General features: G+C 34.8%; 1 protein-coding gene across 1 annotated transcript in view; it reads right to left on the bottom strand.

Annotated features, from left to right (window-relative positions):
- The window catches only part of LOC124357919 (peptidyl-prolyl cis-trans isomerase D-like), a 68,935-nt gene that overhangs the window by 7,261 nt on the left and 34,151 nt on the right, over nt 1–27,523 (bottom strand). The window contains exons 4-7 of the mRNA XM_046810037.1: nt 25,518–25,718; nt 22,626–22,742; nt 15,252–15,370; nt 1,545–1,671 (exon numbers count right to left, since the gene is read on the bottom strand). Of these exons, the coding sequence (XP_046665993.1) occupies nt 1,545–1,671; nt 15,252–15,370; nt 22,626–22,742; nt 25,518–25,718 (564 nt within the window). The remainder of the gene's footprint in view (nt 1–1,544; nt 1,672–15,251; nt 15,371–22,625; nt 22,743–25,517; nt 25,719–27,523) is intronic.

The following is a 27,523-nucleotide window of genomic DNA, read 5'->3' as shown; positions in this document are numbered from 1 at the left end:
ATAGCTACGACTCAAATAACTATTTTTAAGTGGATAGAGTTAAAGTCAGCTGAAAGACAAAATAAAACCTGAAAAATGGGGTGTTCCTTCATACTTGTGATTTTAGAGATAAGATAGTCAGGAGTAAAAACTGATAAGATATGACAATGCATTATGTCATTTTAAAGCCCACAAAATGGGCAAGTTTTTTGTGGTATTGGCCTCTCTTCAGAATTAACTTCATTTAATTCCTCGGGTCTAATATCTTTTTAATGTTTTTGCCAAAAACTTAAGAATTTGATTTATTAGCAATTTGTTTGTATCAAACTTATTTTCAAGACAGTTTTTCTCCATTATTCCCATGTAAAATTTTGTGTAGATTTCAAAAATGGATTCAGAATTAAAAAAACATTAAAAATAATGGAGGAAATTGAGAGTTTTATTGAAACAAAACATGATTTTTTTTTTATAATAGCGAAATTAGTCGTAGTTAAAAGATAGATGGGATTTTTTATTTTCATATTTTGGTCTATAATACTGAGTAGTATCACCCAAAAAAATTTTTTGATACTAACTTAAATTCACCCTGTATATTGCAAATTAAACAAAAAACTTTGTGTTTATATTATTATTTTTATTTATTCTAAATTTTTCTATTAATTAACTTATACTGAGAGCATATGACACAAAACGTTGATTTTGATTGATATGCCTTGCCCCTGAAGCCATACACATTGTAGTTGTCACAGACCTCTATTCTTATGCTTTTATAATATCTGACATAAAAGAGCGAGTTAAAAGTTAGATTCAATAAGAGAAGCAAGGCATAAGTTCTGACAATTCCTGCCATTAAGACAATTTAAGTTTGCAATAATCTTTTACCTTTCTGAATTAGAAGTATTTTGAAAGAACTTAAGCTTATTCGACTTGCATTCCATTCCAACTTCTTGTATTTGAGCCTTCATTCTCTTTGCTGTGTCAGTAACTTATTTAGGCTGCTTTTCCTGCTCAAGAACTACACCACACTCAATATCCAAAATGAATACAATCATGAATACCCAATTTGAGTTATTCTAGTTAGTCACAAACGCTGCATGAAACTAGAATCTGGACATATAACAGCCTCAACACTGAACAACTTCACTGGATTTTGGGAGTAAACAGAAAAGTTGTGACATAAAAACAAAATGTGGAGGCTACAACAATTGTGATGGCAAGCAAACTAAGTTATTCACTCTCAACCTGACGGCACTCATCATTCTTCCCGCAATGCCGGTATCTTTTGTATTTAATTTAAGTACTATCTAAGCGACTTGCTTCCAATTCCATTTAACTGCACAAATTCTAGTAAAATAAAGTACCTAATGGTATTACCAACATAAAAACAAAAATAAATTCACCTTCATTGTTTTCCTACACACTCCACATATTATAAAATAAGTGGTCATACAAATGTTACTTGTGCAATTTAACCAGATGTACTGTATTGCTATTTGTGTCATTATGAATTGAGTAACTAGCTATTGAGCATTACTCACCACAATTATTTCAATTAGGTCTCTTACCTGATTACAATAGAAGATTGCTTCCCGATAGCGCTTTATTTTAATGCACGCCAAGGCAACGTTGAGACAGCACTGCTCTCGGACTTGTGCCAGTAGACTCTGTTCGGCCGTGTGAGCCAACACATACCTAGACACATCACACATGTTCACATATAATTGTTAACTAAAAGGGATTAAAGTACGATGAGGCAAAAGAACGTTGATAAATGGTATCGTGATGCCCAACCAGATATTCTGTGGACAATTAGGCTACATTAACGCTCAGCAAATCCCACGAAAGCACCATTATGAAACTTAATGGTGTCCATGGTGAAATGAAGATACAAGCATAATTTCAAGCCATAACTCAATGATGTCCATGGTGAAATGAAGATACAAGCATAATTTCAAGCCATAACTCAATGATGTCCATGGTGAAATGAAGATACAAGCATAATTTCAAGCCATAACTCAATGATGTCCATACTAAAATGAAGATACAAGCATAATTTCAAGCCATAACTCAATGGTGTCCATGCTGAAGTGAAGATACAAGCATAATTTCAAGCCATAACTCAATGGTGTCCATGGTGAAATGAAGATACAAGCATAATTTCAAGCCATAACTCAATGGTGTCCATGGTGAAATGAAGATACAAGCATAATTTCAAGCCATAACTCAATGATGTCCATGCTGAAATGAAGATACAAGCATAATTTCAAGCCATAACTCAATGATGTCCATGCTGAAATGAAGATAAAAGCATAATTTCAAGCCATAACTCAATTTGTTCTCCAAATGTCCCTCTGAGTTAAAGGCCTTGCTAATGCTCAGATAAATTACAAAGCCGAAAAGCACCATCAACATATTCAATCTTTTTTTTAAGTAAAAACTCGTTCTCAATATATTTTAAAGACAGTTAGGCTATGAAATGTTGTCTATGTAAAAACGAAGTACATAGTTAAATTTGTTCCTGACATACTCTGCGAAAACAGAGAGAAGATAGAAAAAGAATGTAAAATGTTTTTACAGATAGTAAAATATCCAAATTTATAGTAAGTTTTGCTTATAATCGATAAGACTCTATATAGCTCATTTAGTTCTTGAGATATCCGACAGAAAGTTAAGCTTCTTTAATACTATCACAGCCAAATCAAATATAAGGGGGGACAGGCACATCATCGAACTTGATGTTGCCTTTACAGAAATGATGAAGGATCATGCTGGATTTCAAGTTTATACATAAATTATCTCAATGTATCATGCAGACACACAAAGAGACAGACATTTTGCAAGCCCTCTGAGTGATGGGCTCAGCCAATAAGACAAGTTAAAAAATAATAATGTCATATATAAGAACATCAGCCACCAGCTATTTTTGATGATGAAGCATCATGCTGGATTTCAAGTTTATACATAAATTATCTCAATGTATCATGCAGACACACAAAGAGACAGACACTTTGCAAGCCCTCTGAGTGAGGGGCTCAGCCAATAAGACAAGTTAAAAAATAATAATGTCATATATAAGAATGTCACCCAACACCTATTTTTGTTGTAGTTCAACTACATAACAGTAATAGTGCACTCAGATTAATTTATGGTTAGTGAGTTACGAAGTAGGTATTTCATGAATTTTGTTGACTCTCATATATTGTCATAATTATAAAAATCCACTAACAGCATTGAAACATTTTTACAACACTATAAATAATATGTTGAATTGTAAGCTTATATTTGAGAAGGAAGTACAAAAGTAATGAACATTTTAGAATCTATTTAAGGTTACTTAACCCTTTGACTGATACGCAACGATAAATCGTTGTGAGTGAATTTACCGAAAAGTGATACACAACGATATATCGTTGTTGATGTTTTGGGCGAAAATTGATATGCAACGATATATCATTGTTGCATCATAAATTTATTTCAGCGTTATTAATTTGCCAAATAAATCTTACTATATTTCAATTGATAGAGGAATATATCTAATTAATTTAAAAAATAACAATCATCCTTTTATATACTACGTTTTGACATCGAACTTTAACGAAATTGCAATTTGGAAGGCTGTGCCGTCTGAGCTCGGTCTGTCTGCTCCGTCTGCTCAACTCCGACGGCGTAGTAATTATTGTGTCACTATCGGTTCGTTTGAGGTTATTACTGTCTTATATTGCCGGTTATTATAATTTTAGTTCAAAATGAGTAAAAAGAGACCGCATTCTCCTGTGAGTGAAGATACTTTGATTGGCATTGTTAGAGATGCCGGTGTTAACTTCCAATCTAGTGACACTGGTTCTGAAAATGGATCTAATCGATACAGTAGTGAATCTGAAGATAGTTCTAGTGAATATAGTTTTGAAGACGACACAGATGAAGACCCTACTTTTTAACCCTGACCAACCCAGTACATCATCTTCATTTCGAGGTAACAGACCACTGATGTTATCTAGGCCTAGTGTACCTCTGTTGACATCAGAGTCAGAGGAAGATGAGCCTCCATCTAGGACTAGTGTAGTTGAGCAAAAAGGTGGTAGGCCCAGTGGCGTAACTAGTTTGATTGCGCCCCAATGCAAGTCTTCCTGGATACTGCTTCGCTACATACGGCATTGTACAATCTCTATCCAATTAGAGAAAGATATATGATATACTAGGTTATTTAGGTTATCATCCTGTCAAAAATGACGGTATTTCTAATTTTTTAATGTTTTATAATCAATGGATTATTAAAACTTATGATGTTATGACTTTTTACTGTTTGTATTTCTTGGTCATATTAGTTTCAAACTTAGTAAAATTTAAATCAATCATTCAATCACCTGGTAATTGGTAAACGTAAACACTAATGTTAAATTTGGCAAAACACCTGGTAAATGTTAACACCAATGATGAATCTTTTGTTTACATTTACATGTTTTGATTGTCAAAGATTATGTACAAACATTTCAATTAGGGCTAACTACAAGACTAGGATCACATTACATACTTTCAATTAATTATTGTACTTTTTAGGACGATAAAATAAGACTACTTCTTTTTACTTTTTACATTTATTTTACATTTATTCAGTGACATATAAATGATGTAAGAAGCTCCAACATTATCTTAATGTTAATTTTATGCTAAACATGAAACATAGACATTTTAATTGAGGGTTTTAATTCCTACTCCCACTCCCTGACAAAGCCCCTACGGCTCTTTGTTTCTAGGAACCGTCTAGCTAACCTTTTTACATCTAAAGACCGAGCTCTCTCATGTTCAATACTAATTACACTAAGGTCACACAGTCTAGTATTGGACATAGAATTTCTTAAGTAGTTCTTAATTTTTTTTAGTTTGGAAAAAGACCTTTCACTACTTGCCACAGTCACGGGTAATGTAAGAAACATTATGAATGCAGTACATACGTTTGGCACACTTGATGAAATAAACTTTTTTTCAATCAATAGATAATCAGCCAGCCGGCTGATTTTGCTTATTTTATTACTTCTGATGTCGTCTTTGACTATATTTCTAAAGCAAATGACTTCGTTAACTAAAGCATGAGTCACATCAGATTCATATTTTTTACAAAAGTCAGAGGCTGACTGTACGAGTTGTTCGTCAGAAAACCGTAACAAATTATCTGGGTTTAAAAAACTGAACGTGTCAGTTATACATAACATAGATTTAAACCTTTCGTTTAACTGTGAAATTAAAATATCAACAGCTCTCACAAATACCCTAACTTTAAAGCAATGCACAGGATCACTAAACTCATAGTCACTAGAAAGTTCGTCAAAAAAAGTCTTTACTTTTCTTTTACGTTTGGAGGTCATTGACGAATCAATATTCCACTTAGCAGCTAACCTCCTGGCTTGATCTAGGACATCGTCGAATTCTCCTCGCAGTTGGCTCACAGTATTTAAACACTTCTGAAGGAGATTCTTTGCATCGTCTAGATTAACGTCGGACCTCTGTAGGGTTTTCGACGTGATCTGGATTCTTTCTAAAATTCGACTTTGAAACACTAACATCAAAACAAACAAAAGAAGACATTTCCTTTATAAGACCAGTTGCTTCTGCGACTTCATTGTTCTTGCTTGAAGTCAAAATTATTTTCGATAGACACTTCAGCACAGCGACAAAATTTACATTGATTGATAGTAAAGCGTCGTACCTTGACGACCACCTAGTAGGACAGAGTTTTTTCAAGGTTAACTTGATAACACAGGAGTCGGTCAACTCTTTTAAACATTGCCATCTTGGTAGGCTTTGGCCGAAAAATACATAAATACTGTTTATTGTATCATAGAATGATGAAATCTCTGAAATCGATTTCACACTGTCGTTTAAAACTAAATTTAAATTGTGACTAGCACAATGGACATACTCAGCGTTAGGAGACTTTGATTTTATTCTGGTCTGCAGTCCTGTGTAAATTCCATTCATGACAGAAGCGCCATCATATCCTTGACCTCGGCACTTATCAAAAGATATTTTCTTTTCTTCTATAAATTGAACTACAAGATCCTCTAGTCCTTCGGCTGACTGGTCTAGTACTTGCACAAAGCCTAAAAAGGATTCCATTATCTCAAGCTGATTTAGGTCTGGTTTGTATAAAACATATCTTAAGATTATTGATAACTGATCAATTTTCGAAATGTCTTGTGTAGTATCTAAAATGAGAGAAAAAAATGGAGACTGTTGAACATCAGTCAATATTTCACTCAAAATCTGATGAGATGTCAAATGAATAAGCTCGTTTTGAATTGAAGGGCTTAAGTATTTTACCCTACTATCTTCGTTTTCCAGGTGATTCTTTAAAATAGGGTCGTATCTAGAAAGGAGATCAATAATATTCAGAAAATTTCCTGACTCACTCTTAACATTTTTTATGCTCTCGGATCGATGACCTCTAAGAGCTAGATTACAGGTTGACATTGTTATGATAACATCCAAAATTCTCTTTATTACTTCAACCAGTTTATCTTCTTTGTCATAGAAAAGAGTTTTGATATCTCTATTATTTTTTCTTATTCCATATGCGATACATGCATTAATATGGCACTTACTCAATTCGTGGTCTTTAATTTTTGTTGACAGATTTCTCCAATCATTAATTTTCCCAGTAGACCATGCATTGTTAAAGTTTTTATCAAGTCTGTTAGCAAACAGCCAACATGGTTCACAATACACGCCATTTAAAGACGGAGAGTAACAAAGCCAAAAGCGCTCAATTTTTTGACCAGTTTTCGTTTCGGAAAAATAATAATCTTTCGAAAAGGATCTATTTGTTTTAATGTTTTTAGGGAATGGCCCTTGAGGTCTACACGGTTCGGAGTTCAAAATCCGAGATTTCAATTCATCATTGTTAATATCTTCTGAGAAAAGAGCTATGTCTGTACTCTCTACTCCACCATCATTGCAGATTATACCAAAGACATCAGTATTTTCTTGTACTGAAATACTTCCGCCAGTTGCTGATGTAGAAGGAGCAGTATATGTAATATTTAAATCAGCAGACTTACTCACATTTTGGTGGACTTCTGAAGTTTGGTTATCGGCAAGAACATTCAATTCGACGATATCTTCTGACGTGGATATTTTACCCCCAAGCCCACATTCATTCTCACCAACACCATCGTCACCTGATTGACTTTGAGAGGTATCAACAAAATCCCGTTTTTTAAAAAACGTGTCAATCTTTGGTAGTTTCTTCACTTTTTCTTCTTCTTGTTTTTTCCTTTTTCGGAACTCGGCACCACTAGGTCTTTTGTTTCCGTCCATTTCGTTCAATCACAAACAATCATAACGAAATCCATTAAAAACGCACAAATTTATACGGTAAAAACGGTCCACTGATTTAAATTGTATAACAAATACACAGACAAAATTGTTTTGTAATAAAACTCACACTACTGAACCGCACAATCGTACTAACAAGGACCGACTGACAGGACAGGGTGACTAGTCTGTGAGTGCGCAGCGGCCACCCCTCCCCCGCCGAAACTTGGACTCGCCCAGGCACCCGGCACACGAGAGGGGAGGGGCGGCGGCCTACTACATGCTGCATGACCTTGAGATGCGCAGCAGTTACGGAGTAAAACTGAGTTGTGGGGACAGCGCGCGGCTCAGTAGTGTCCCAACATTCAAACTGAACGTATCAGTCCGGCATAGTAACATCGCAGATAACCTAGACTTGAGTGGACTAGTTATCATATTTCATTTCAAATATACTCATCATGAGAATATTTTTAAATAGTGTATTAATAGTTCATACTATTGTACTGTTAGAATAACGAATACAACTCGGTGGTCAAATGTTTTGTTACCCACAAATTTAGCTTCAATTAAAAAAAAACACTTTTGCGCCCTTCTAGGGCCTGCGCCCCCTGAAGGCCTGCGCCCCAATGTACCGCATTGGTTGCATTGGCGTTAGTTACGCCACCGGGTAGGCCTAGGCCTACACAAACTGATGTCCAACAAAATGATCCTGCTGATGACAGTAGTAGTTGGGTTGAAGTGGAGGAAGGCAATGACCCACCTTACAATCATCGGTTCACGTTTGCTGAATTGAGTGGGCCAAAACATTGTCCTCCACAAAATTCTAAACCAATTGCGTACTTCAACCTGTTCTTTACAACAGCTATACTTACGGTGTTTGTAAATGAAACAAATCGATACGCAAGATCATACATTGCTAAAAATCAAGAAACTTTGCCTCCTTTTAGCAGAGTCAGGAAGTGGGTTGATGTAACATTGCTGGAAATGAAAGCATTTTTGTCCATAATTTTAAACATGGGAATGATTACAAAGCCAAGTATAACTAGCTACTGGGACACTCATTTCACAAGTGCTACCCCCTTTTTTGCCAAGATGATGACATGCAACCGATTCCAAATTATTTAAAAATTTTTCCATATTGTAGATGTAAGCAAATTAATTCCACATGGAAATCCAGGTTATGACCCTTGTGGTCGTTTTCAACCGATCATTGATCATGCAAACAGACTGTTCAAATAGTATTATTCCCCAACACAGGCTCTATCTGTTGATGAATCATTGGTTGGCACGAAGAAGCGAGTCGCATTGACTCAGTACCTCCCAAAAAAAAACACCATAAATGGGGAATAAAACTTTGGGTCCTTTGTGACTCAATAACACGTTATTGTGTAGCTTTCTACTGCTATAAAGCAGCACAAAGGACTCAGGAAAATGAAAGAGTGGTACAGACTGGCTTAGGTAGCACAGTTGTCATGCAACTGGTACAGATGGCAAATTGCATGAACAAGGGACACCATTTATATCTCGACAACTTTTCACCTCGATATCTCTTGCTAGGACTTTGTATGATCACAATACTTTTATGACTGGCACTCTCAGAAAGGATAGGAAAGGCATTCCTAATCAACTACTAGGAAAATATGCTGTGGGTCAGAAAACCTATATGAGGAAAGGGCCTCTCCTAATGATGGCTCATAGAGAGAAAAAAATCAAACTCATCTCAGTTTTTGATTTTGTCTACTGACTGCCAGGCTGCCTCAGAGACTTACTCCATCAGAAGAAGTGGACATGTATTGATACGGACCAAAACAAAAATTGCTCGTCAGTACAATAAAGGTATGGGGGGTATTGACTCAACCGACCAGATGTTGTATGTGTACATGGATGAGCGGAGGACCATGAAACATGCCAAAAAAGTAATATTTAATGTTTTTGGACGCATGGTGCTGAATGCACATGTGTTGTACAAGTTAAATACAACACAAGGCCTACTGAAGAGGGCTGAGTTCATGAAAGAAGTGAAGGAGATCTTTCTCCGGAATGGCTTGCAAGTAAGCAAATCCCGCAAAATCTCCGGGGTGGTGGTGATGGTCCATCAGTTGGTTTCGGACTCAGGAAATTACCTGAGAAGAAGGAAAAACTGTGCCGAACCTGTTCAGGTGACAATCATCCTGAAGGAAAGAAGCGGAGGTCTCGGACAGTGTGTGTAAGGTGTGGTCTTGGTGTACATGCTGAATGCCTCGGCAAGCATGTTTGCCACTGAAATTATAAAAACTAAAAAACTGTAAATATTGTAAATAATAACTTTTTTATTAGTGTTGTGTTTTGACAATAAAGTGTATTTTTAAGACAGGATTCACAAACAAATTTAATTAATATAGAACATTCAATGTGTTTGACTCCAGATTTCCAAACAGATTGCCTCAAATTCACGTAAGTAAATTTTTGTTATTTTACCAACAAGTCATACATTTTTTAACTTATATGCTTCAAATTTTCTGGATTTGTTGACAATAATACGTACTTTTAGAATAAATTACTGTCAATAAGAAATTTCAAAAAATTATTTTAGTTTACTACTGACAAAGTAAGAAAAAAATTTTTTTGTTATAAATAAAAAAAATATTTTTAAGTAATTTTTTTGGCTTTTTTATATTTTTTCCTAATAGACCATTTAAATGTCTAAAGAACAAAACTACTTTCAAGTTTCTATTATATTACATAATAAAGCTACAAATTATCTAGTAAAACACTATAGAAAAGCTAATTTTAGCCTATCAATTTAATGGATAACCCTGTTAAAAATCATATCAATTTTGGAAAAAAAATAAGAAATTGTTGATTAGTCAAAGGGTTAAATGCAAAATATTTTTAAAATTTTAATTTTTTAATAATATTATATTATTAGGTATTATATGATTTTTAATGAACAATAATCTGGGTCGTTTATAAAAGTCTGACCACTAGAAGTATATTTGTTTTATTTTAAAAAATATGTATGCAAGGAGTTTTAAGTCACCAAGGTGCACTCACTTGCATGAAACTTCTTATAGTAAACTTACAGCATTACTTTGCCCCTTTACTGTGTTTAGGTGACTTTGATTTTCTATTTCCCTGTCTAGTGTGCTGTTAGCTGCCAACAAGAATAGAAAAAGTTGACTAATAACCTTCAAACCTTGGTATTGTTATTGTTTATTTTATTATTGTTTAGACAGTTGTGCTCTTGTGATCCTGAGTTTATTAGTCTGGTTTGAAGTGATATTGCGTGTTGTGATTTAGATATAATGACTCCTCCAAAAAGAATATACAAAAAACGAAAGTTCGAAAGGAAATAGGAAATTACGAAAGGTAATCAACATACTATAAAAGTGATAGGACTTGAGTCAGGAGCATCATCCAGTCCTAGCTAACCCATAGTAAGTTGTAGGCCTAAGCCAACTCCACCTAGCTCATCTGAAACCAAACTTTCTGCTCAATCGACATCCTACAATGAATACAAGGGGGAATATAATTATTAGCATGGCCATATCATCAGATGCCATTAGAGAGTTTGCTGTTTGCAAAGTTTGCCGAGGTGAAATTAGGCTACTTGAAATTGAAGAAAAGCGTAATGGTCTTGCTTGCCAGCTTTCGCTTTCATGTTTGAAGTATGATACGGCTAAAAACTTTTGGACTTCGAATGAGTGTCAACCTGAGTTTAATGAGCACTATTTTGAGATAAATATGAGAATGTTTTATGGCCTTAGATGCATTGGAAAGGGCGGAGAAGGAGGTAAGGTTCTTTGCGGAATGTTAAATTTGCCTAGGCCAAGCACTGCGTATATGAAGTATACGAAAACATTCAGACATTGTGTTAGCTTAGTGGCTGAAGAGTCTATAGTTGACGTAACCAAAGAGGCAGTGATTAATAATGACAATTGCTCAGATATTAGTATAGCCTACGATGGAACATGGCAAAAGAGGGGATTCAGATCGAAGAACGGCTGTTGTACGGTTACGAGTACCAACACCGGAAAAGTCCTTGATGTTGATGTGCTTACTAAATTTTGCAGTGGATGTTCAAAGATTTCTAATAGTGAAAACTACGCACATAAAATGGAAGCTCACCAAGCAAAATGCCTGAAAAATTATGAAGGTTTATCAGGCGGAATGGAAAGTGCTTCTGCAGTCACACTTTTTGGACGTTCTATTGATAAGAGGGGGGTCCGCTACAAAGAAATGGTGGGAGATGGAGACTCTAAAGCTTTTTTAGCTGTTGTTGAAAGTGACCCCTATGATGACCTAAAGGTTTCAAAAATAGAATGCGTAAACCATGTAGCCAAATGAATGGGCTCTAGATTGAGAGCAACTAAGGCAAATTGTAAAACAAAAACTCTATCCGATGGTAGGTCTATTAGAAGCCGTCTATCCGATAAAAAAATTGATGAGCTTGTAATGACTCATTTCATACGCCCATCTCACATTCATTTCAATACTTAGGCCTAATTTAATTTAGAAATTTGTTAGTAATAATAATTAAGGAATAATTATTTATAAATTGTCTCAAATTTTAATACAAACAATAATAAATACAAAATTAAATATATCAAAATTAATCAAAATTCTCCTTATTACATATAAAATTCAAAAGTTATAAAGTGAACTAAAGTCAGTGATACAGTGTGCAGGGATGATTGTTGAAGAGTGAAGAGAGCAGATATTTGAAAGGTGGAGAGGAGAGAGGGATCTGGAAGAAGTGAAGCAAGATCAATATTATAAAGAAACTGGTTACATTTATTCAGCAGTATTTGAAAGGTTACTTTATTAAATTCTTATTATCACTGAAGTACAAAGAAGCAGAAGACAGACATTGGGTGAGAAAATTCCTTTGAAGTTTAATAGTGATTCATTGGAAGAACATAAAACCCAGGAACACTCGATTTGGCTAATAATTCAAAACTAATATAATTAAAATTTAACAACAATTATTTTTCAAAATTACAATATCTTTTATAAAAAAAAAACCCAATATTTCTATTTCATTAAGCCAGCACGACCACCCTGCCCTAAAAATTAAGAATTGTATTAAAAAATTTACCATTATTGTATCCTACATCTTGTTTCAAAATTCAAACTTGTATGTCAATTAATTTATCATCATTAAAGTTCACATTTATATCATACTGAGTTATTTGTTATTTCTAACTATAATCAGAATACAAATTAAGTTTAACCATTTATTTAAAGTAATAATAGTAGTAGGGTAATTACAAGCTACAGACATATTACAGCAGTGCAATCAGAAACAACTGCACAGACCTAAAAAAAATGCAAAAAGCAGTCTGGGCTATTTACTATCACAAAGTATCGAACGACGCCTGATAGCCAGATAGTATAGGCGACGAATCGCCTCATCATGGGCTCTGTCCAAAGCCCCCAGACACCTGGTGTAAGTACTGGTAAGCCGAAGAAAAAGGTGAGTTAGCTATTTACAAACATAAAAACTCTATCCCTGTTGCTGTGATGGAAGTCATCAAGCCTGATTTTTACCAACTAGCCAAACCTGAACTGCTCAAGCGATGTCTCCACAGAAAAACTCAGAATGTGAACGAAGCATATAGTATGGAATAGGCTACCAAAAAACATATTTGTAGGTAGGCTAACATTAGAGCTTGGAGTGTTAGAGGCAGTCATATCTTTCAATGATGGTAACATATCAAGGCTGAAAGTGCTAAAAGAACTTGGGTTCAGCGACTATGGAGAACATACGATCAACGCCTTGAAATCACTTGACGCGGAGCTTGTGCGTACTTCGGACAGAGTAGCATTAGAAGCAACTAAAGAAGCCAGATTTAGTAAGAAGAGGGCCAGCCTACTTCAGGAACCAGATGATCCAATGGAGTATGCACCTGGAGCCTTTTAAATGTTTGTAAGATGAATTGTTTATCTGTTTATTGAATAAATATCCTTTCTGATGTTCAAGTGGGTTTTCCCGGAAACCATATTTTTATACATATTCTTCCCATTATCTCAGGAACTAATACAGGTATCGCAACCAAATTTTTACCACAGGTTAACTATATATCAGTGGAGATGTGGAACCTGCATTTATCAATTTATACTCATAATTAACAGAATTAACCTAAATAACAACTTTAAAAACAAAAAAATCAATATATTTTTTTTAATTAAAAAGATTTTTTAGTTGGGGGTTTCTAATATTTTTATTGGTTCACAGCGTTTTAAATAAACTTAAAAATATAGAGTAAAAATTTGGGAAATTTGGCTATAATAAGTTCAGAGTAAATGGGAAAAAGTTAACACGGGCTCTTATGGGCGTTTAAGTAACCTTAATTTTTTGTACCTATGAAATTAAACAAACTGTATTGGTTGTATTTGGTGACAAATTTCACATGATTGTGGCATGAATTAATATTTGCCTTGCTGGGTCAAGTATAAATTTAAAGTATATCATTTATATTTATATTTATATTTAAATCATATTTATAAATATGATTTAAAGTATAATGGTACCTAGGAGTACCATTACTTTTTAGTCCCAGGTTTTATAATTAATATTTAAATTACTTTAGATTTACATTTGTGAAGTTCCTTTCTATTTTATTTAATAAACAAACAATTTTGTTTGGTAAATAATATTGAAAAATAAAATATGTTTGAAAGAAATTCTTTCATCAAAATGTTTTAAATTTATTACCACATATTAAACTTACAGCAAATAGCTCATGAAAACCAATATTTTTAGAAAAACTAAACTTTTATGAATACATTTATTTATTACAACCAAGTCATAAATTACATATAATTTAATGTTTTTATAAGAGAGGAGAATATGACAAATCAAATAAAAAAAATAAACCTATAGCTAGTAAACAATGTAAGTGTTAAAAATTCCATTGAAAATCCAGTCAATTAAAGGGCTGAAGGTCAATCACTTCAATTTAAATCCGAACCAAAGTGATGTACATGGTTACACAATCTCCGAGTAGACATGCATTATATTTATTGTGTACTGGTGTTTACACCATTTTAGTACAGGGAAGATTGAAGAAGCTATTTTGTTATTGATCAGCAGATGTAGCAATATTTCAATAATCTATTACAGTAATCACCATTCCTAACATCAATTATAAATTTCTTTAAACTGAATTACCTTTCTTTACCATCTTAGAAATCATTTCCCCCATACCGCTACAGTAAAAACCTGTTATAACATCTCACACATATAACTTTTCTGCTAATAACATCTATTTTACATTTCATCGTAAAATTGGGCCTTTTTAGAGCAAAAAGTCTTACATTTATCGTTTTCCATACATGGGCTAATAACGTCCACATAGGTGGACTAATTTAAATTAGGGAGTTTTAATATTAAACTAATGTAAAATGTTAACATTGAAAGTGGTTTTAATAGTATGAATACTTTTTTTAAGTAGGTTAGGTTAGCTATGATTCATTTTCATACAACAACAGTAGTCTAATGTTCTTACTAAATTACCTTTTAAACACTTAAGAAATAGTTTTTCTGGTCTCATTTTTTTTCAAGACACCAGAAAATTAGAATCATATGTGACGTCATGGTTTTTATAAGGTGAATAAGAAGTATACTCTACCTTTGAAGTATACTCTAAGAATGTTATATAGACAAAAAAATATCAGAGGTAGACCTGAAATTATTTTGTTGTGACCTGGTCTTCTGTTCTCTTTTTGACTGTGTCCATCTTAGGCAAATACTTTGATAAAAAAGAGGGTTTGATTGCATAATGGCTGCATCTTCTGAATTCATACAAGTCTTTCCTTTTCTTGCCAGATAAAAATGGCTGCCAAGAAGAAAGTTTCTAAAGATATGTATTACATATTAGTAACCTCAATTATGTCATTAAACAATTTTACATGTCAACTATGACATTAATTTACTTTAACAAACTCAGGTAGCACTCAGTTAAGTGTGATGAACGTACCAGTCAAGGTAGCGCAAGGCCTTGATGTATTGTTGGTGAGCGTACACCGAGTCACCATCTCTCAACATCTGGTTACCGGCATCCTTGATCTTCTTCACCGCTACCAGAATATCATTGGCCTGCAAAATTGTGTTTATATTATTATTTTATATAGTTTTGGTGGACAGTAACTATGGTTGCATTGTAGCCCTCGTAGGTGAAGAGGGTCATTGTTAACCTACACCAGAGCTCAGGGAAATTTTCGGAAGTCTTTGATTAACCCTTTTAGTGCCAGACAAAAAATCTAAAGTTGGTCTGAGAAATGCCAGTGATTTTTCACATAATACTACTGAAGGATGCCAGGCCTATTTCAGCCGTTTTGCAGTGTTTTACTAAAAAAATTGTAAAAATTGCAAATATTGAGATATTTTCCTAATTTTTTCATCGTTTTGTAGTAAAATAAATTTCCTTATAAAAAACTATAAAGCAAATGATATTTCTAAATGTAATTAACTTAAAACATTTTAAAAAAGTAGACATTTTACTTACAGTTTTTATATTTTTCCAGTTTCACATGAAAAATAGTACTTTAAAAAAATTATTTCACTATAACACGTACTATCATTTGAAATAGGAATTAAAACTGAATACACACATAAAGTTTTGATTAATATTTCAAAAACCAAAAAAAAATTACGTTAATTTTTTTAGAAAGTTACATTTTTACTTTTTTGTGTTATTTACACTATTTAGCTTCTTTATAAAGCTTATAATATTTTCCGGTACTTTGGGATTATACCGACCACACCAGTATGAAGAACACAAAAATATAAATTTATAGAAACAAACATGATAGAACGAAAAAACAACTCTGTAATTACTAAATTACAAACTTACAAGCATTTCCAGGTATTATGATCGGTATTGTTGTCGCTGTTATCTTATCTTTCTCGAGAATCCCGATTACGGCAGGCCTCGCGGCATCACATGATTTGCAAGGTACATAATTGCCTTTCCATTACAATTCAATTTATATTTCTGATCAGCCCCTCTAGAATTTGATATTTTACTGATAGGTACTATCTCGAGGGATGTTTTTCCTTTGTTGACATCAGCGTGGGCAGCACCTACCGAAGCCCGTGCTGATGGCCGGAGGCACTCGCATTTTGGGTGGCGGAATGTGATCAAGAATAAAAACAAGTTTTGAGTGTTTTTTCAATAAAGTTTAGTTTTAGTTTGGTAATGTTTGTTTTTGTTGAATTTTTGTGTTTGGAGAAATGTAGAGGTAAAACACGGAAGTACAACAAAGCGACGTGACTCTGTAATCACGTTATCTACTAGACCGCTCGACTTTGACCTCTGTCTGAGGATGGGGAGGGGTTTGCGATAAGACGATTCCTGTTTTATATTGACGAAATATTGTTCTTTGCTAATCTAGTAATCAGTAGAAGCAAAATGTCAAATAACGATTCATGTCTGGGTGTGGTCGGTATAATCCCAAAGTACCTATTTTCCACTATGAACTACTTTCTACTTAAAAAATAATGTACACTTTGTAAAATATCAACAACAAAATTTACACACTTTTGTACATAGGCATTATAGTTAATGAAAATGAAAATGAAAATGAAAAACGTCTTTATTTACAGAGGCGAAGTTAGGACTTAAAAGTCCTCTCTACCACTTAACCTCCAATCCTCTCCAGACCACTATGGGCTCCATTTGTAAGAAATTCCCAATAGCTATATCAGTTGAAAAAGCAAAAAGGTTTAAGATTCCCCCCGCTTACTTGTCTAATGATTTAGACAACCACAATCGGGACAGAGTGCTAGCCAAACTGGAGACGGTGGAATGGTGGATTGAACACGCTCCACTACCCGATGAAGAGCAGAGGAAAGTGATCAACGTCTTATATAAATTCCCTAGAAAAGAGGTACGGGACTACATGGAAACTAATTGGGAAGAAACCACCATCCGCTTTGGGTCCGTCATGATGTCTAAGGAAGTTGTCAGTACAAGAGCGCCTCTCGTAAGAGTGCCAAGAGCCCTACAGGAGTCCATGGTACTACAGACTTTATTGCCTGACTTAGTGGTAAAATACGAAGCCACCAATGTGGAATTTGAGGACATGATCAGAGAGATAGTGGATGCCAATCTTAGCACCAAATTGAATTTCATGCAACAAGTCAGAATAATCCTCCAACATCTCGACGCAAGGCCAAGAATGCAACCAATGACTGTAGGAACCTCTGATGCGACGGGGGTTTTCAGATATGCAATTTCTCAGTCAAACTTTGCCATTAAGGGGGTTAAAACAAACTTGCCAATACATCGGCAGGAAATGACACACACTCTGATCACCCTCTCCCAAGCTTGCCAAGCAGCCGTGTATCGCAAGATACCTCAGGACAAAAACAGGAATGTATTGATCCACACTACCATAAATGAAACATCACTCCCCACCATCCTAGACACCTGGGAAGAAAGGCACCTGACAGCCGTCCAATTCCTACTATGCTTGATGGGGAGACGGGTGTCTATGCAATCTAAATTCCGACAAGTAAGTTTCACTCCTCTCCCGTGCACTAGCAGAGTTGATGTCGTGGATTATCAGACAAAGGGAGGCTATAAATATAGGGTTTACAAGGGCCGTGAAACAGTCAGCTTTGTGTACAGGGACATCCAGGGACAGTTCGTCAAGGATGGAGACAATGTGGTAAGCGTATTAATAAAGAAAGGGGATACCAGAGACATGAAGCACTGCTTCGCCTGCATTGCAGTGTACACGAGATGGAATTTCCTAGAAACTAAGTCCAAATCCCGCTTGAAAATTGAGGAAGAAGTTTTCTCCGAGGTGTTCAAAGACTTCAGAGACTTCCTGGGCATTGATAAAGGAAGTTATCGGGTGAACCTCACTAGAACTGGGCAGATGGGGAAACTCACCATAACAGAAAACTGCGACTCTGAATCTGGGCTCCGACAATCATGTGTGATCGAAGACGCCGAGACCATTAGGGTAGTGACTACAGATCAACTGCTCACAATCCCACTACCCAAGAATGACCTGATCATCTCATCCAATGTCGTCCTACGCCCCGGAGTACTAACACTGTTCGACTCCCCTTCTCGAAGACTCCATTACGTCATATCCCATTTACTCCGATTCATCGATGAAGTGGTGAGCAGGATCAACAACAATGACTTCACTTATTACAACGATACCATCATCGTTCTGGTTCCCCAAATACACAGAAATTCAGTAGCACACACAGGGAGAAACATGGCCAAGAGACTAGCAAGCAAGGGAAGAGACAACCTAGACAACTGGCACCCAGTACTCATTGCTGCTGCTTACGCTTTCTCTTATGGATTCGACCCTCTAACACCCCATGCTTTGAAACTCGAGTTCTCCTATGGGCCGTCTACCATCGACCTGGGAGCTCGGAATGGGCTTTTCAAATACGACCCAGAGCTCCTGAAATACACAGTGGCAGGGGTGCCAATCAGAGCTGAAGCGCAACCAATACCGGATAATTCATTTATGGTAGGACACCTTCTGGAGGGTTTCAAAATTGAGCCTGACCCTGATCCCAATGCCTCAACGATTGGGATGTCCAAGCTCAACAGAATGGCTCCTGAAATCGAAGATGGCGTTGTCAGCAATACCATCATTGCAGGTCGACTCTTCAAGGCAACCAGAGATAGAGGGATCACTGCTTCGAAGATGGAGACCATCTACCGAACCATGAGACCATACCCAACTGATGACATGGACCCCAGCTTCGCTCATCTTGAGTCACTCTTTTGAAAGCGTAAGGTTGACGATTCCCAAGAGGAGCCCTGCTCCAAGCGACGAAAGATAGAGTCTGACAGCCACAGTCTGATGGATGAAGATGTTTTGATGGGATTCATGGAGGCCCAAATGTAATCGATTGGGAGCTAATACCGTTTGTTTACCTTTGTCCCGTTTTCTTATGAGTTCAGTTCACCGTATTCCAATTATAGACAAATTATAGTTAGGTGGTAACACAAATATGGTGAGGCAAACATAAGGGATGCAATCCTTTTTTACAGCGTTTGTACACAAATGTGGTTTTCATTTTATTGAAGTTTACTTTTTATGTTAGTAAAACATTGTTAGTAAACTATTTATCAACAAACAAACACTGTGGAAGGAGCAACACAAACAACCAAACACAGAGGTTAGACGTGAACTATCAGCTGACACAACTTTGTCTGATGCAACAACCACGGCCATTTCTATCATGGCTAAAAACCTGACTTACCTTACGATATTACTATTATTATTTTTTTTATGTAGATTGGTTCTTTCTGATTGTTTGTATACCAACAAATTTAGAACAAGTTAAAAAATTATTGCGGTATGACTTTTACTCCGAACGTCTGTATATACGGACGTCGGCATTCTTCGGTAGTTATTCAAACGTCCGTATACGGACGTTGGCACTAAAGGGGTTAAAGACATTTGTGAAGAGGAGTAGACAGAGAATTAGAAATTATTCAAAAGTACACAGCTATGAAACCAGAAAACGCTTCAAATCAATTAACAGTTTTTGTTCACACAGCAAGTGTCCTCAAGTTTTTATGGTAGCAGTGTTAGATTATTTTAACTTTTTGCCTACAGAAATAAAAGAAGTTTCTCTTCATTCGTTTTAAAAATACATTGAAAATAAATAACAGAAAACTATTTGACCTCTTAGAAACTCATTTTACATTAAGGTTTTAATTGTTAATTGTTGATTTTTCTTTGTTGATTGTAGTTTGTTGAATTTTATTGGTTGATTGTTATTGGTTAATGGATATTTTTTTGTTACTATTTTGCTTTTACCAATGTGAATGAAATATATATTGTATTTTCCTTATATTACAGAAAATGATTCATGTTTCAAAATTTTAGTATTAGTATTAATTAGTATTTAGTGTAAAAGGATAGTTTTAGTCCAATAACTGTAACTATCTTTAAGAAAAAACATGATGGATGTCTGTACATAGTCAGCTAAACTATGGAATCACCCTTTGGGGAAACTCTGGCTATTGTGATAAGTTGTTTGTTTTGAAAAAAAAAAAAATCATTAGGCATATTTGCAATTTGCCAAATTTGACTCACTATAAACCATATTTTATCAAATTAGGCATTCTTTCCCTCCCATCTCTTTTTTTACACTAATGTACATTAAAGAAAACCTCTATGCTTTTTAACATATGGCTGATATTCATGGGTATGAAACAAGGAATAGGCTAAATATTGTTACAGAAAGATGTAATTACTCTAGCATTCAAAACAGCTTTATATATCAGGGCATTAAGTTATTCAATGCATTACCTAGTGACATCAAAGGCATGTCCCTAAACAAGTTTAAAACCACTATTAAGTTATGGTTGACTGAAAGATGCTTGTATAGTATAAGAGTACTTTGATGTATAGGGTAACTTTTAACCTGCTTTTAGTCCTTTGGCATCACTTTATTTTATAAATTTTTAGTTAATTTTACACCTAGACCGTTAAATTGCAATTTAAAATTAGGTCTAGTTCTATTAAACAAAATATTCACGGTTTTGACAATGTCCTGCATAATGACAAAAAACTTTATTCTTGTATATAGTAAATAAAACATGTATTTAAAGGGTTGATGAATTTTTTAAATGTATTTGTATTTAATAATTATTATAGGTTAGTGTGGATTGTTGCTTTATCCTTTAACCGATGACGTTGTTATACACTTTGTGTTCTGACAATAAATGATTGATTGATTGTACTAAAAAGTTGTTTGGCAATAGCTTCAAATTAATTAACAGTTTTTGTTCACACGGCAAGTCTTATAGTAATACCATCATGAATTACGGTATTTGAGTTATTTAACGTTAGCTACATTTTAGGTTGTTTTCATGCTCCACTGTCCTTTCTACTGACTCTAAGTTCTGGATCTCATACAAACTAGAGACTTGTGTGAAAAGACAGTGTGTATGCAACAAAGTACAAATATACAGGGAGCAAGGTGCATTGAAAAACAAATTGTTCCTTGTATAAACAATAATTGAACTTAAGATAGGTAGCATAGAAGAGTTGTAAACATTATACCGCTGGGATATTTTGAGACACTAAACTATAACAAACTTGATTAAAAATAACTATTTTTCAAAGACAGGCCCCACAAACAGGAATATCATTACAGCAGAGAAAATTAATTAACTCATGTATTGTTTTTATAACCAATTAGTTACGAAAACCAATTTAATTACTCTAATTTTTTATACAGTACACCCTCTATAATCCGGCACTGTGCCAGTTTGGCACTCCAGTAATCCAGCAGATTTTGATGAGTGTGGAGTGGTGGATTTAAGTTGAAACACGCTACTGAAAACTGTTGTTAACAAACAACCTACGAACTGTGCTTAGTTTATATTTCAAGACAGTAAGCGAAAAATGTCTCAGTGTAAATGAAAACATAAAACATTAACTCTGCAGTGAAAAGATTAAGTTTGTTTTCAAAAGCAGTGACAATGTGAAAACTGCCAGGAAAAATTGAAAAAGGGTTTCCTGACAATTAGGTTTACATGGGTTTACAATTCTCTTTTCAAAGCACGTGAAGGATAGTAAGAAAAATTCATAAAGCGTTTCAGAATTTGGTTGTCAAGTACGACGGGCAAAAAACTATCATGTGATATTCCTGCAGTCAAACCATTCAAGGAAAAGTTTAAGCAATTCATTGAGACTGAGCTCCCGATCAAGTCTATAATGCAGATGAGAGTGGTTTATTTTATCGGCTTTAGTCCAAAGCTGCGATGAATTCCTTTGCTATTTCTGTGAAGTGAGCAGAAGAAAATTGCGTACCTTCTGGTGATATTCTTGTTTTAAAGAGGCTTCAAGAGAAAATATTAAAAGTGTCTTTTCAAGTCAAGGCACAAAATAAAATCAAATGTTTTTTCACTTCAATGGAATAGACCTACTGCACCATAAGTTAAAGTTATGTCTACTAGTAGTGTGGTACAGCACTGATAAAAACCAATTATTAGACACTTAACAAGAATGTTTAAGGAAATTGTTTTAATGCCTTTCATTTAAATTTAGTACACAAGTATTGTAATAGTAATTTTTAATAGTGTTCGGTGTAATAAAACACATATTTTCTACACTTTAAGCATTTTTATTGATGAAGTAAATGGTCCGGCGTTTTCATTAATCCGGCAGAACTGTGCTCTGATATCTGCCAAATTAGTGAGAGCCTACTGTACTCTTAAATCTTTGATTTAAACATCTTTATTGATTGAAATATTTGATAAGAGTTTTATTTGGATATAATATACATCAGTTGACAAATAATATACATCAGTTGACAAAGTAATCTATTACAAGAAGCATTACAATGTTGGTACCTGAACAGTGTTAAGATCTCTGTCCCAGTCATCAGGATACGGAGGGTAGAGATCAGCATCACAGTAAGCCCAGTCCTGCCCAGGCTTTAACTCCCCGCAGTTCCAGATCTTACACACCTTCACACAACATCATACAATAGTATTTACAGCTTATACACATAATATTTGGAGATTAGTCTTAACAGATTTCCTTGATGTGATAAATGGGCATAATTATAAAAGCTTACCGCAAAACCTGATTTTCTAAGGATTTATTCTTTTTATCCAGGACCATTTTTAGACAGTCATTGAATTATTCATTATTTTTGTCTCACTTGAACTCTAGTTCTTATCAAGAGCATGTAATATTGAAAAAACTTCATAACTTTAACCCTCTCCCGGTCGAATTACCGCGACGTGCTTTTGGCGCTACTGGGCTGAATTAAATCGCCCGCTCTGCCGCGAGGGCACACTTATTCGCGTTTTTACTACGTTAAGAACTTTATTTTAATAAAACTATTATTTATTGTACATCGTTACAAAGATGATTAAATCCTCTATAATAACGTATTTATTTAAAAATATATCAACCTTATGAGGTAAATCAAAATCAAACAAAAAGTCAAACTTACATGAAAAATCTTGTTTTAATTGTTGTATAATTTATTGTATATAAAGGGTTATAAATATAAAAATTAAGATAACATTAAGACTTTGTCTAGACCAGACAGGCGGGATCCGAGTGGCGGTACCAGAGGCGCGAGGCAATGGCGGGACACGAGTCGCGGTTCCGGCGGCGCGAGGCAGCGCCGGATCACGTGGCGAGTCATCAGTGTCCCTATCTTCTTGGTTAGAATGGTGAATGTCCTCATCACTAAACACATTGTTATTCATGGAACTTTCATCGTCACTGAAACTATCACCTTCATCATCCACTTCATTGTCAAAAACGCGATCAATTTCGCTATCACACAAACATCTTGAACCTGCCGTGTATGAAGTACAGAACCAAGTGTAAAGACTGCGAAAAAAACTAACGAAATGATTTCAGTAAATAAGTGGTTATAAAAAGTCCCAAATAGTTCATCAAATACCGTAAGATAGCAGCACAAGTCAGAAAGAATTGTACTACTAAACAACAAGATCACCGTCAATGAAGTAATGAATAAACCGTTTCAAATTATTAATCCTAGATATCGTCCCTAGTCATAAAACTATGATTAAACAAGGCAACAATAATACTGCCAATAGATATTTCCAGTATTAGTTCCCCAAACAATCGTAAGACAGCAGCACAAAGCAGAGGGCGTTGATAAAGCAGTTGGAGGCGATTGGAGGCATTTGGACTTTAGCAACAGGCGCCCTGCCGAGGCATTTCGAGGCGTTTGCCCGGGAGAGGGTTAAAAATGTTGTAATTTTATGAAACATGTTAAGCAAGAGATTCACAACTTTTGGTTTTGGGATACAATTGCTTTTCTTTATCTTGATGTGTCCTATTACACAAATATTAAACTGTATCTCTCATCATTTAGGAGATATAATTATGACTTTGATGTCGGTTATTACTATGTTTCCCGAACTAGCTACAGAAGTAAGCATCAGTAATGTTTCCATAATTTGATTTTACCATATTCGCGCACTGCTTTAAAGTTGCTGAAAAAAAATTTCACAAAAAAATTAACCTTGAAAAATTAAACAGAGAATGTGAGAAATCATAGCAAAACTGTAGCCCTACATAATCCCAATCAAGAAGGTTGAGGTTTTCCCCCTATATTACATTTACTTATAGATTAATATACTAAAATGACAACAAAATACTCAAACGCACACCCCACTTGAAGTATAATGACAAAAACATCTGAACTGAAAACAGACACTACTTTGCAGAATCACAGTACATACACTGCACACTGTCAATGGATATATTTTCTTGCCAAATGCAGAGCTGTCATCGATAGATTTAGTTTAAGTAGTAAAGGAGGTCAATTATGACTGTTCAGCACTCAGACCTATCGAAATCAACCACACCGCAGTGATTGTATTTACAGAAAATTTTAAGATTGCGCAGAGTTGCTGCAAAATTTGTCCCAACCTTAGGTTTTGTCACTTCCTTTACAATTCATCCTGAACTGTGAGTGGAAATTCCATCCATACAGGACTTTGATTGTTCAGAATCTTAACAAACTTTTGGCGTATGAAGAATTTTTAGAGAGAGAATGCTTTATGTTCTTAAATCTGATGTTTTTCAATGATGAGTGATAAAGCTCACTTCCATTTGAATTGATTTGTGAACAAGCAAAACTTCCACTGTTGCACAGCTAAAACCAAAAACAATTTTATAAACAACCACTGTAAAAATTCGTGTATGGTACGGAGTTTCAAAAATGGGTATTATTGAACACTGCTCACATGCATGGTTAAGATATACATGGAAATCGTTAGAGGAACATTCCTCAACATGTAATCTTACAGTGGTACAGCCTAAAACCCACCTAGGTTAAAATAAACAAATCACACCAAAGCATTAAGACAGACACAACTCAGGAATAACAAGAAATATTCCTGACTTATGCTTGTCAGAACGTATTATTAGTATGATTTGTTTATTTTAATCTAGATTATGTTAGTTAGTTACCTGCCTGAGGAATATATTACACAGCAGATGTTGAAACCTAGTCTTACTGATATTTTGTATAATTGCATAATAGCAAATGTCTGGCAAAATCCAGTTGCCCTCCATAGTCATAAACAAAACTAAAACAAAAATATCCTACTTGACCTACATTAAAATAACAAAGACCTACAATATCACTGATAATGTATCTTTATAAATGGCCAAGAGCACTACACCTTCAGAGAATCTACAGAGTTGTTTACAAGACTAAAGATCTATGGTTATCGAGTGGTACTCACAGGGATGGGTCTCTCGCCAGGGCCGAGCGGCTGGTACGAGATGTTGTTGATGATATTGAAGCCCTTGACAATACGACCAAACACAACGTAGGAGCCATCCAAGTGTGGTGTCTGACCGAGCGTCACGCAGAACTGAGAGTTGTTTGTGTCTGCCTGTCTGCACTTCGCCATACTGAGTACACCCTTCTCCGAGTGCTCAAGCTGAACAAAAACAGAATCCATCTATATAAGCAAAATTATAACAGAAATTCAAAGATTAGTTGTGAAATTTGTTCAAGTAATGCAACTTTATCTTTTCACAGTGTCTAAAATGCTTATCTTAAATCTTTAATATCAAGTGCGGGTTATTGGTTTAAAACATTTTACTCATTTGGAATTAAATTCCTTCTGTTTCAATATCAAGAATCGTATATAGTAATAAAACTCCCCATTTCTTAAAATTGTCCGAATGAAACATCAGCTAGAAAAGATCATTTTCTTTTTAGGATCTTTAAATGTGAAAACTTTGTCTAGAATTATACACCTGCCTTTTACCATACCAGAGTAGTAGCTTTTAAAGTTACAAGAGTATGCCACAACACATGACACGTAGCAGGCTTCGCTCAGCTTATTGTCATTGAAATCATGAATTAATTACCTACGCAGTCATTGTTTTTTTTTTTTTTTTTTTTTTTTTTATATATATATAAAATATAATTAAAAAAATGTTGAAAATTATAGGAACACTTATTTCCTAACTGCTATAACTGTTTAACTCGCTTTCCCCCCCCTCCACCCTATCAAAAAGACAAGGTAAATGCTACTGAATTGAGAGCCCAAAATCCTCTTTTAGATAAAAAAATACTGGCTTTACTAAAGTAATTGATTCCAGGAATAATGAAGCCAATTTAAAAATAATGTTCAACTTTCTGGTCCTAATTTTGAAACTGAAAATCTGTACAGTTGCTTGACTCTGGAAAATGGTATTGATACCACCAGTGATAACAACAGCTGTGAGGTTGTCATTAAGAGAAACTCAAGAACCAGACAAACGTTAGTGTGTAGGGACAGCCATGGGAAAGACTTATCGTGGCATATCAATAACAATTCAAAAACTTTTGGTGCTTTTAGTTTCGTTCATCTTTAGCCTTAATGTAAATAACCGTATTGTAAATGAAAATAAGGTTCAAAACATTAATTTTACATGCAATAATAATTTACGCTTGTGTGGGACATTTCTGTTATGCCTTGTGTTGTATTGATGACTATTATCTAGAATTGCACTGTTTTATCTTCTTCTTGTTTCGCATAAAGAACTGTTTCATAAATATATAAACTGTATACCGTTAAAATTCCATTTTCTGTACATAATTTCTTAACGGAGTCAATCTTTTTAAGTCTAAGGATAACTCGTAGAGCTCTCTTTTGTTGGACTAGTAACCTATCCAGATTCTTTTTTTATTGTTGCGCCATGTATGCTTATTCAATATGATAAGTGTGAATGCACTAGAAAAAAATATACGGATCGTAAAGTTTGTAAACTACAAACCCTTGACAACTGTCTCAGTGTATAAATACCAGAAGACATTTTATGAATAATATGGTCAACATGTTTATTCCAGGAGAGGATTTCATCAATTAAAATTCCTAAAATTGTGGTGTATTCAACTTGGCTTACTTTCTCTTCTTTTACACTGATGCCAATATTAATTTTGGTTCTGGTTTGTCTTGTAGAAAAATAAATAAAATTTGATTTGGTGGAATTTAAAAGTAAATTTTTGCCATCAAAACATTGTTTAATCAAATTTATGCTGATGTAAGAAGAGCAACACTGTAAACATGCCCCACTGTACAAGAACATACACATTTCTGATAACAAAATCAATATTGAAACCTTTATCACCATGTTTAAACTGACAAGTTTAGAGTTAGACTTAGTTAAAACATTTTAGATGGTTTTCTGAGAAAATTGACTCACAAAACTCGGAAGATCAGTATGACCTTAATTATTTTTAACCATGCTGGTG

This window comes from Homalodisca vitripennis, chromosome 3 (genome assembly GCF_021130785.1).
Source record: "Homalodisca vitripennis isolate AUS2020 chromosome 3, UT_GWSS_2.1, whole genome shotgun sequence".
NCBI classification, from domain to species: domain Eukaryota; kingdom Metazoa; phylum Arthropoda; class Insecta; order Hemiptera; family Cicadellidae; genus Homalodisca; species Homalodisca vitripennis.
The sequence above is the reverse complement of the archived record's forward strand: the minus strand, read 5'-3'. Positions and strand labels throughout refer to the sequence as shown.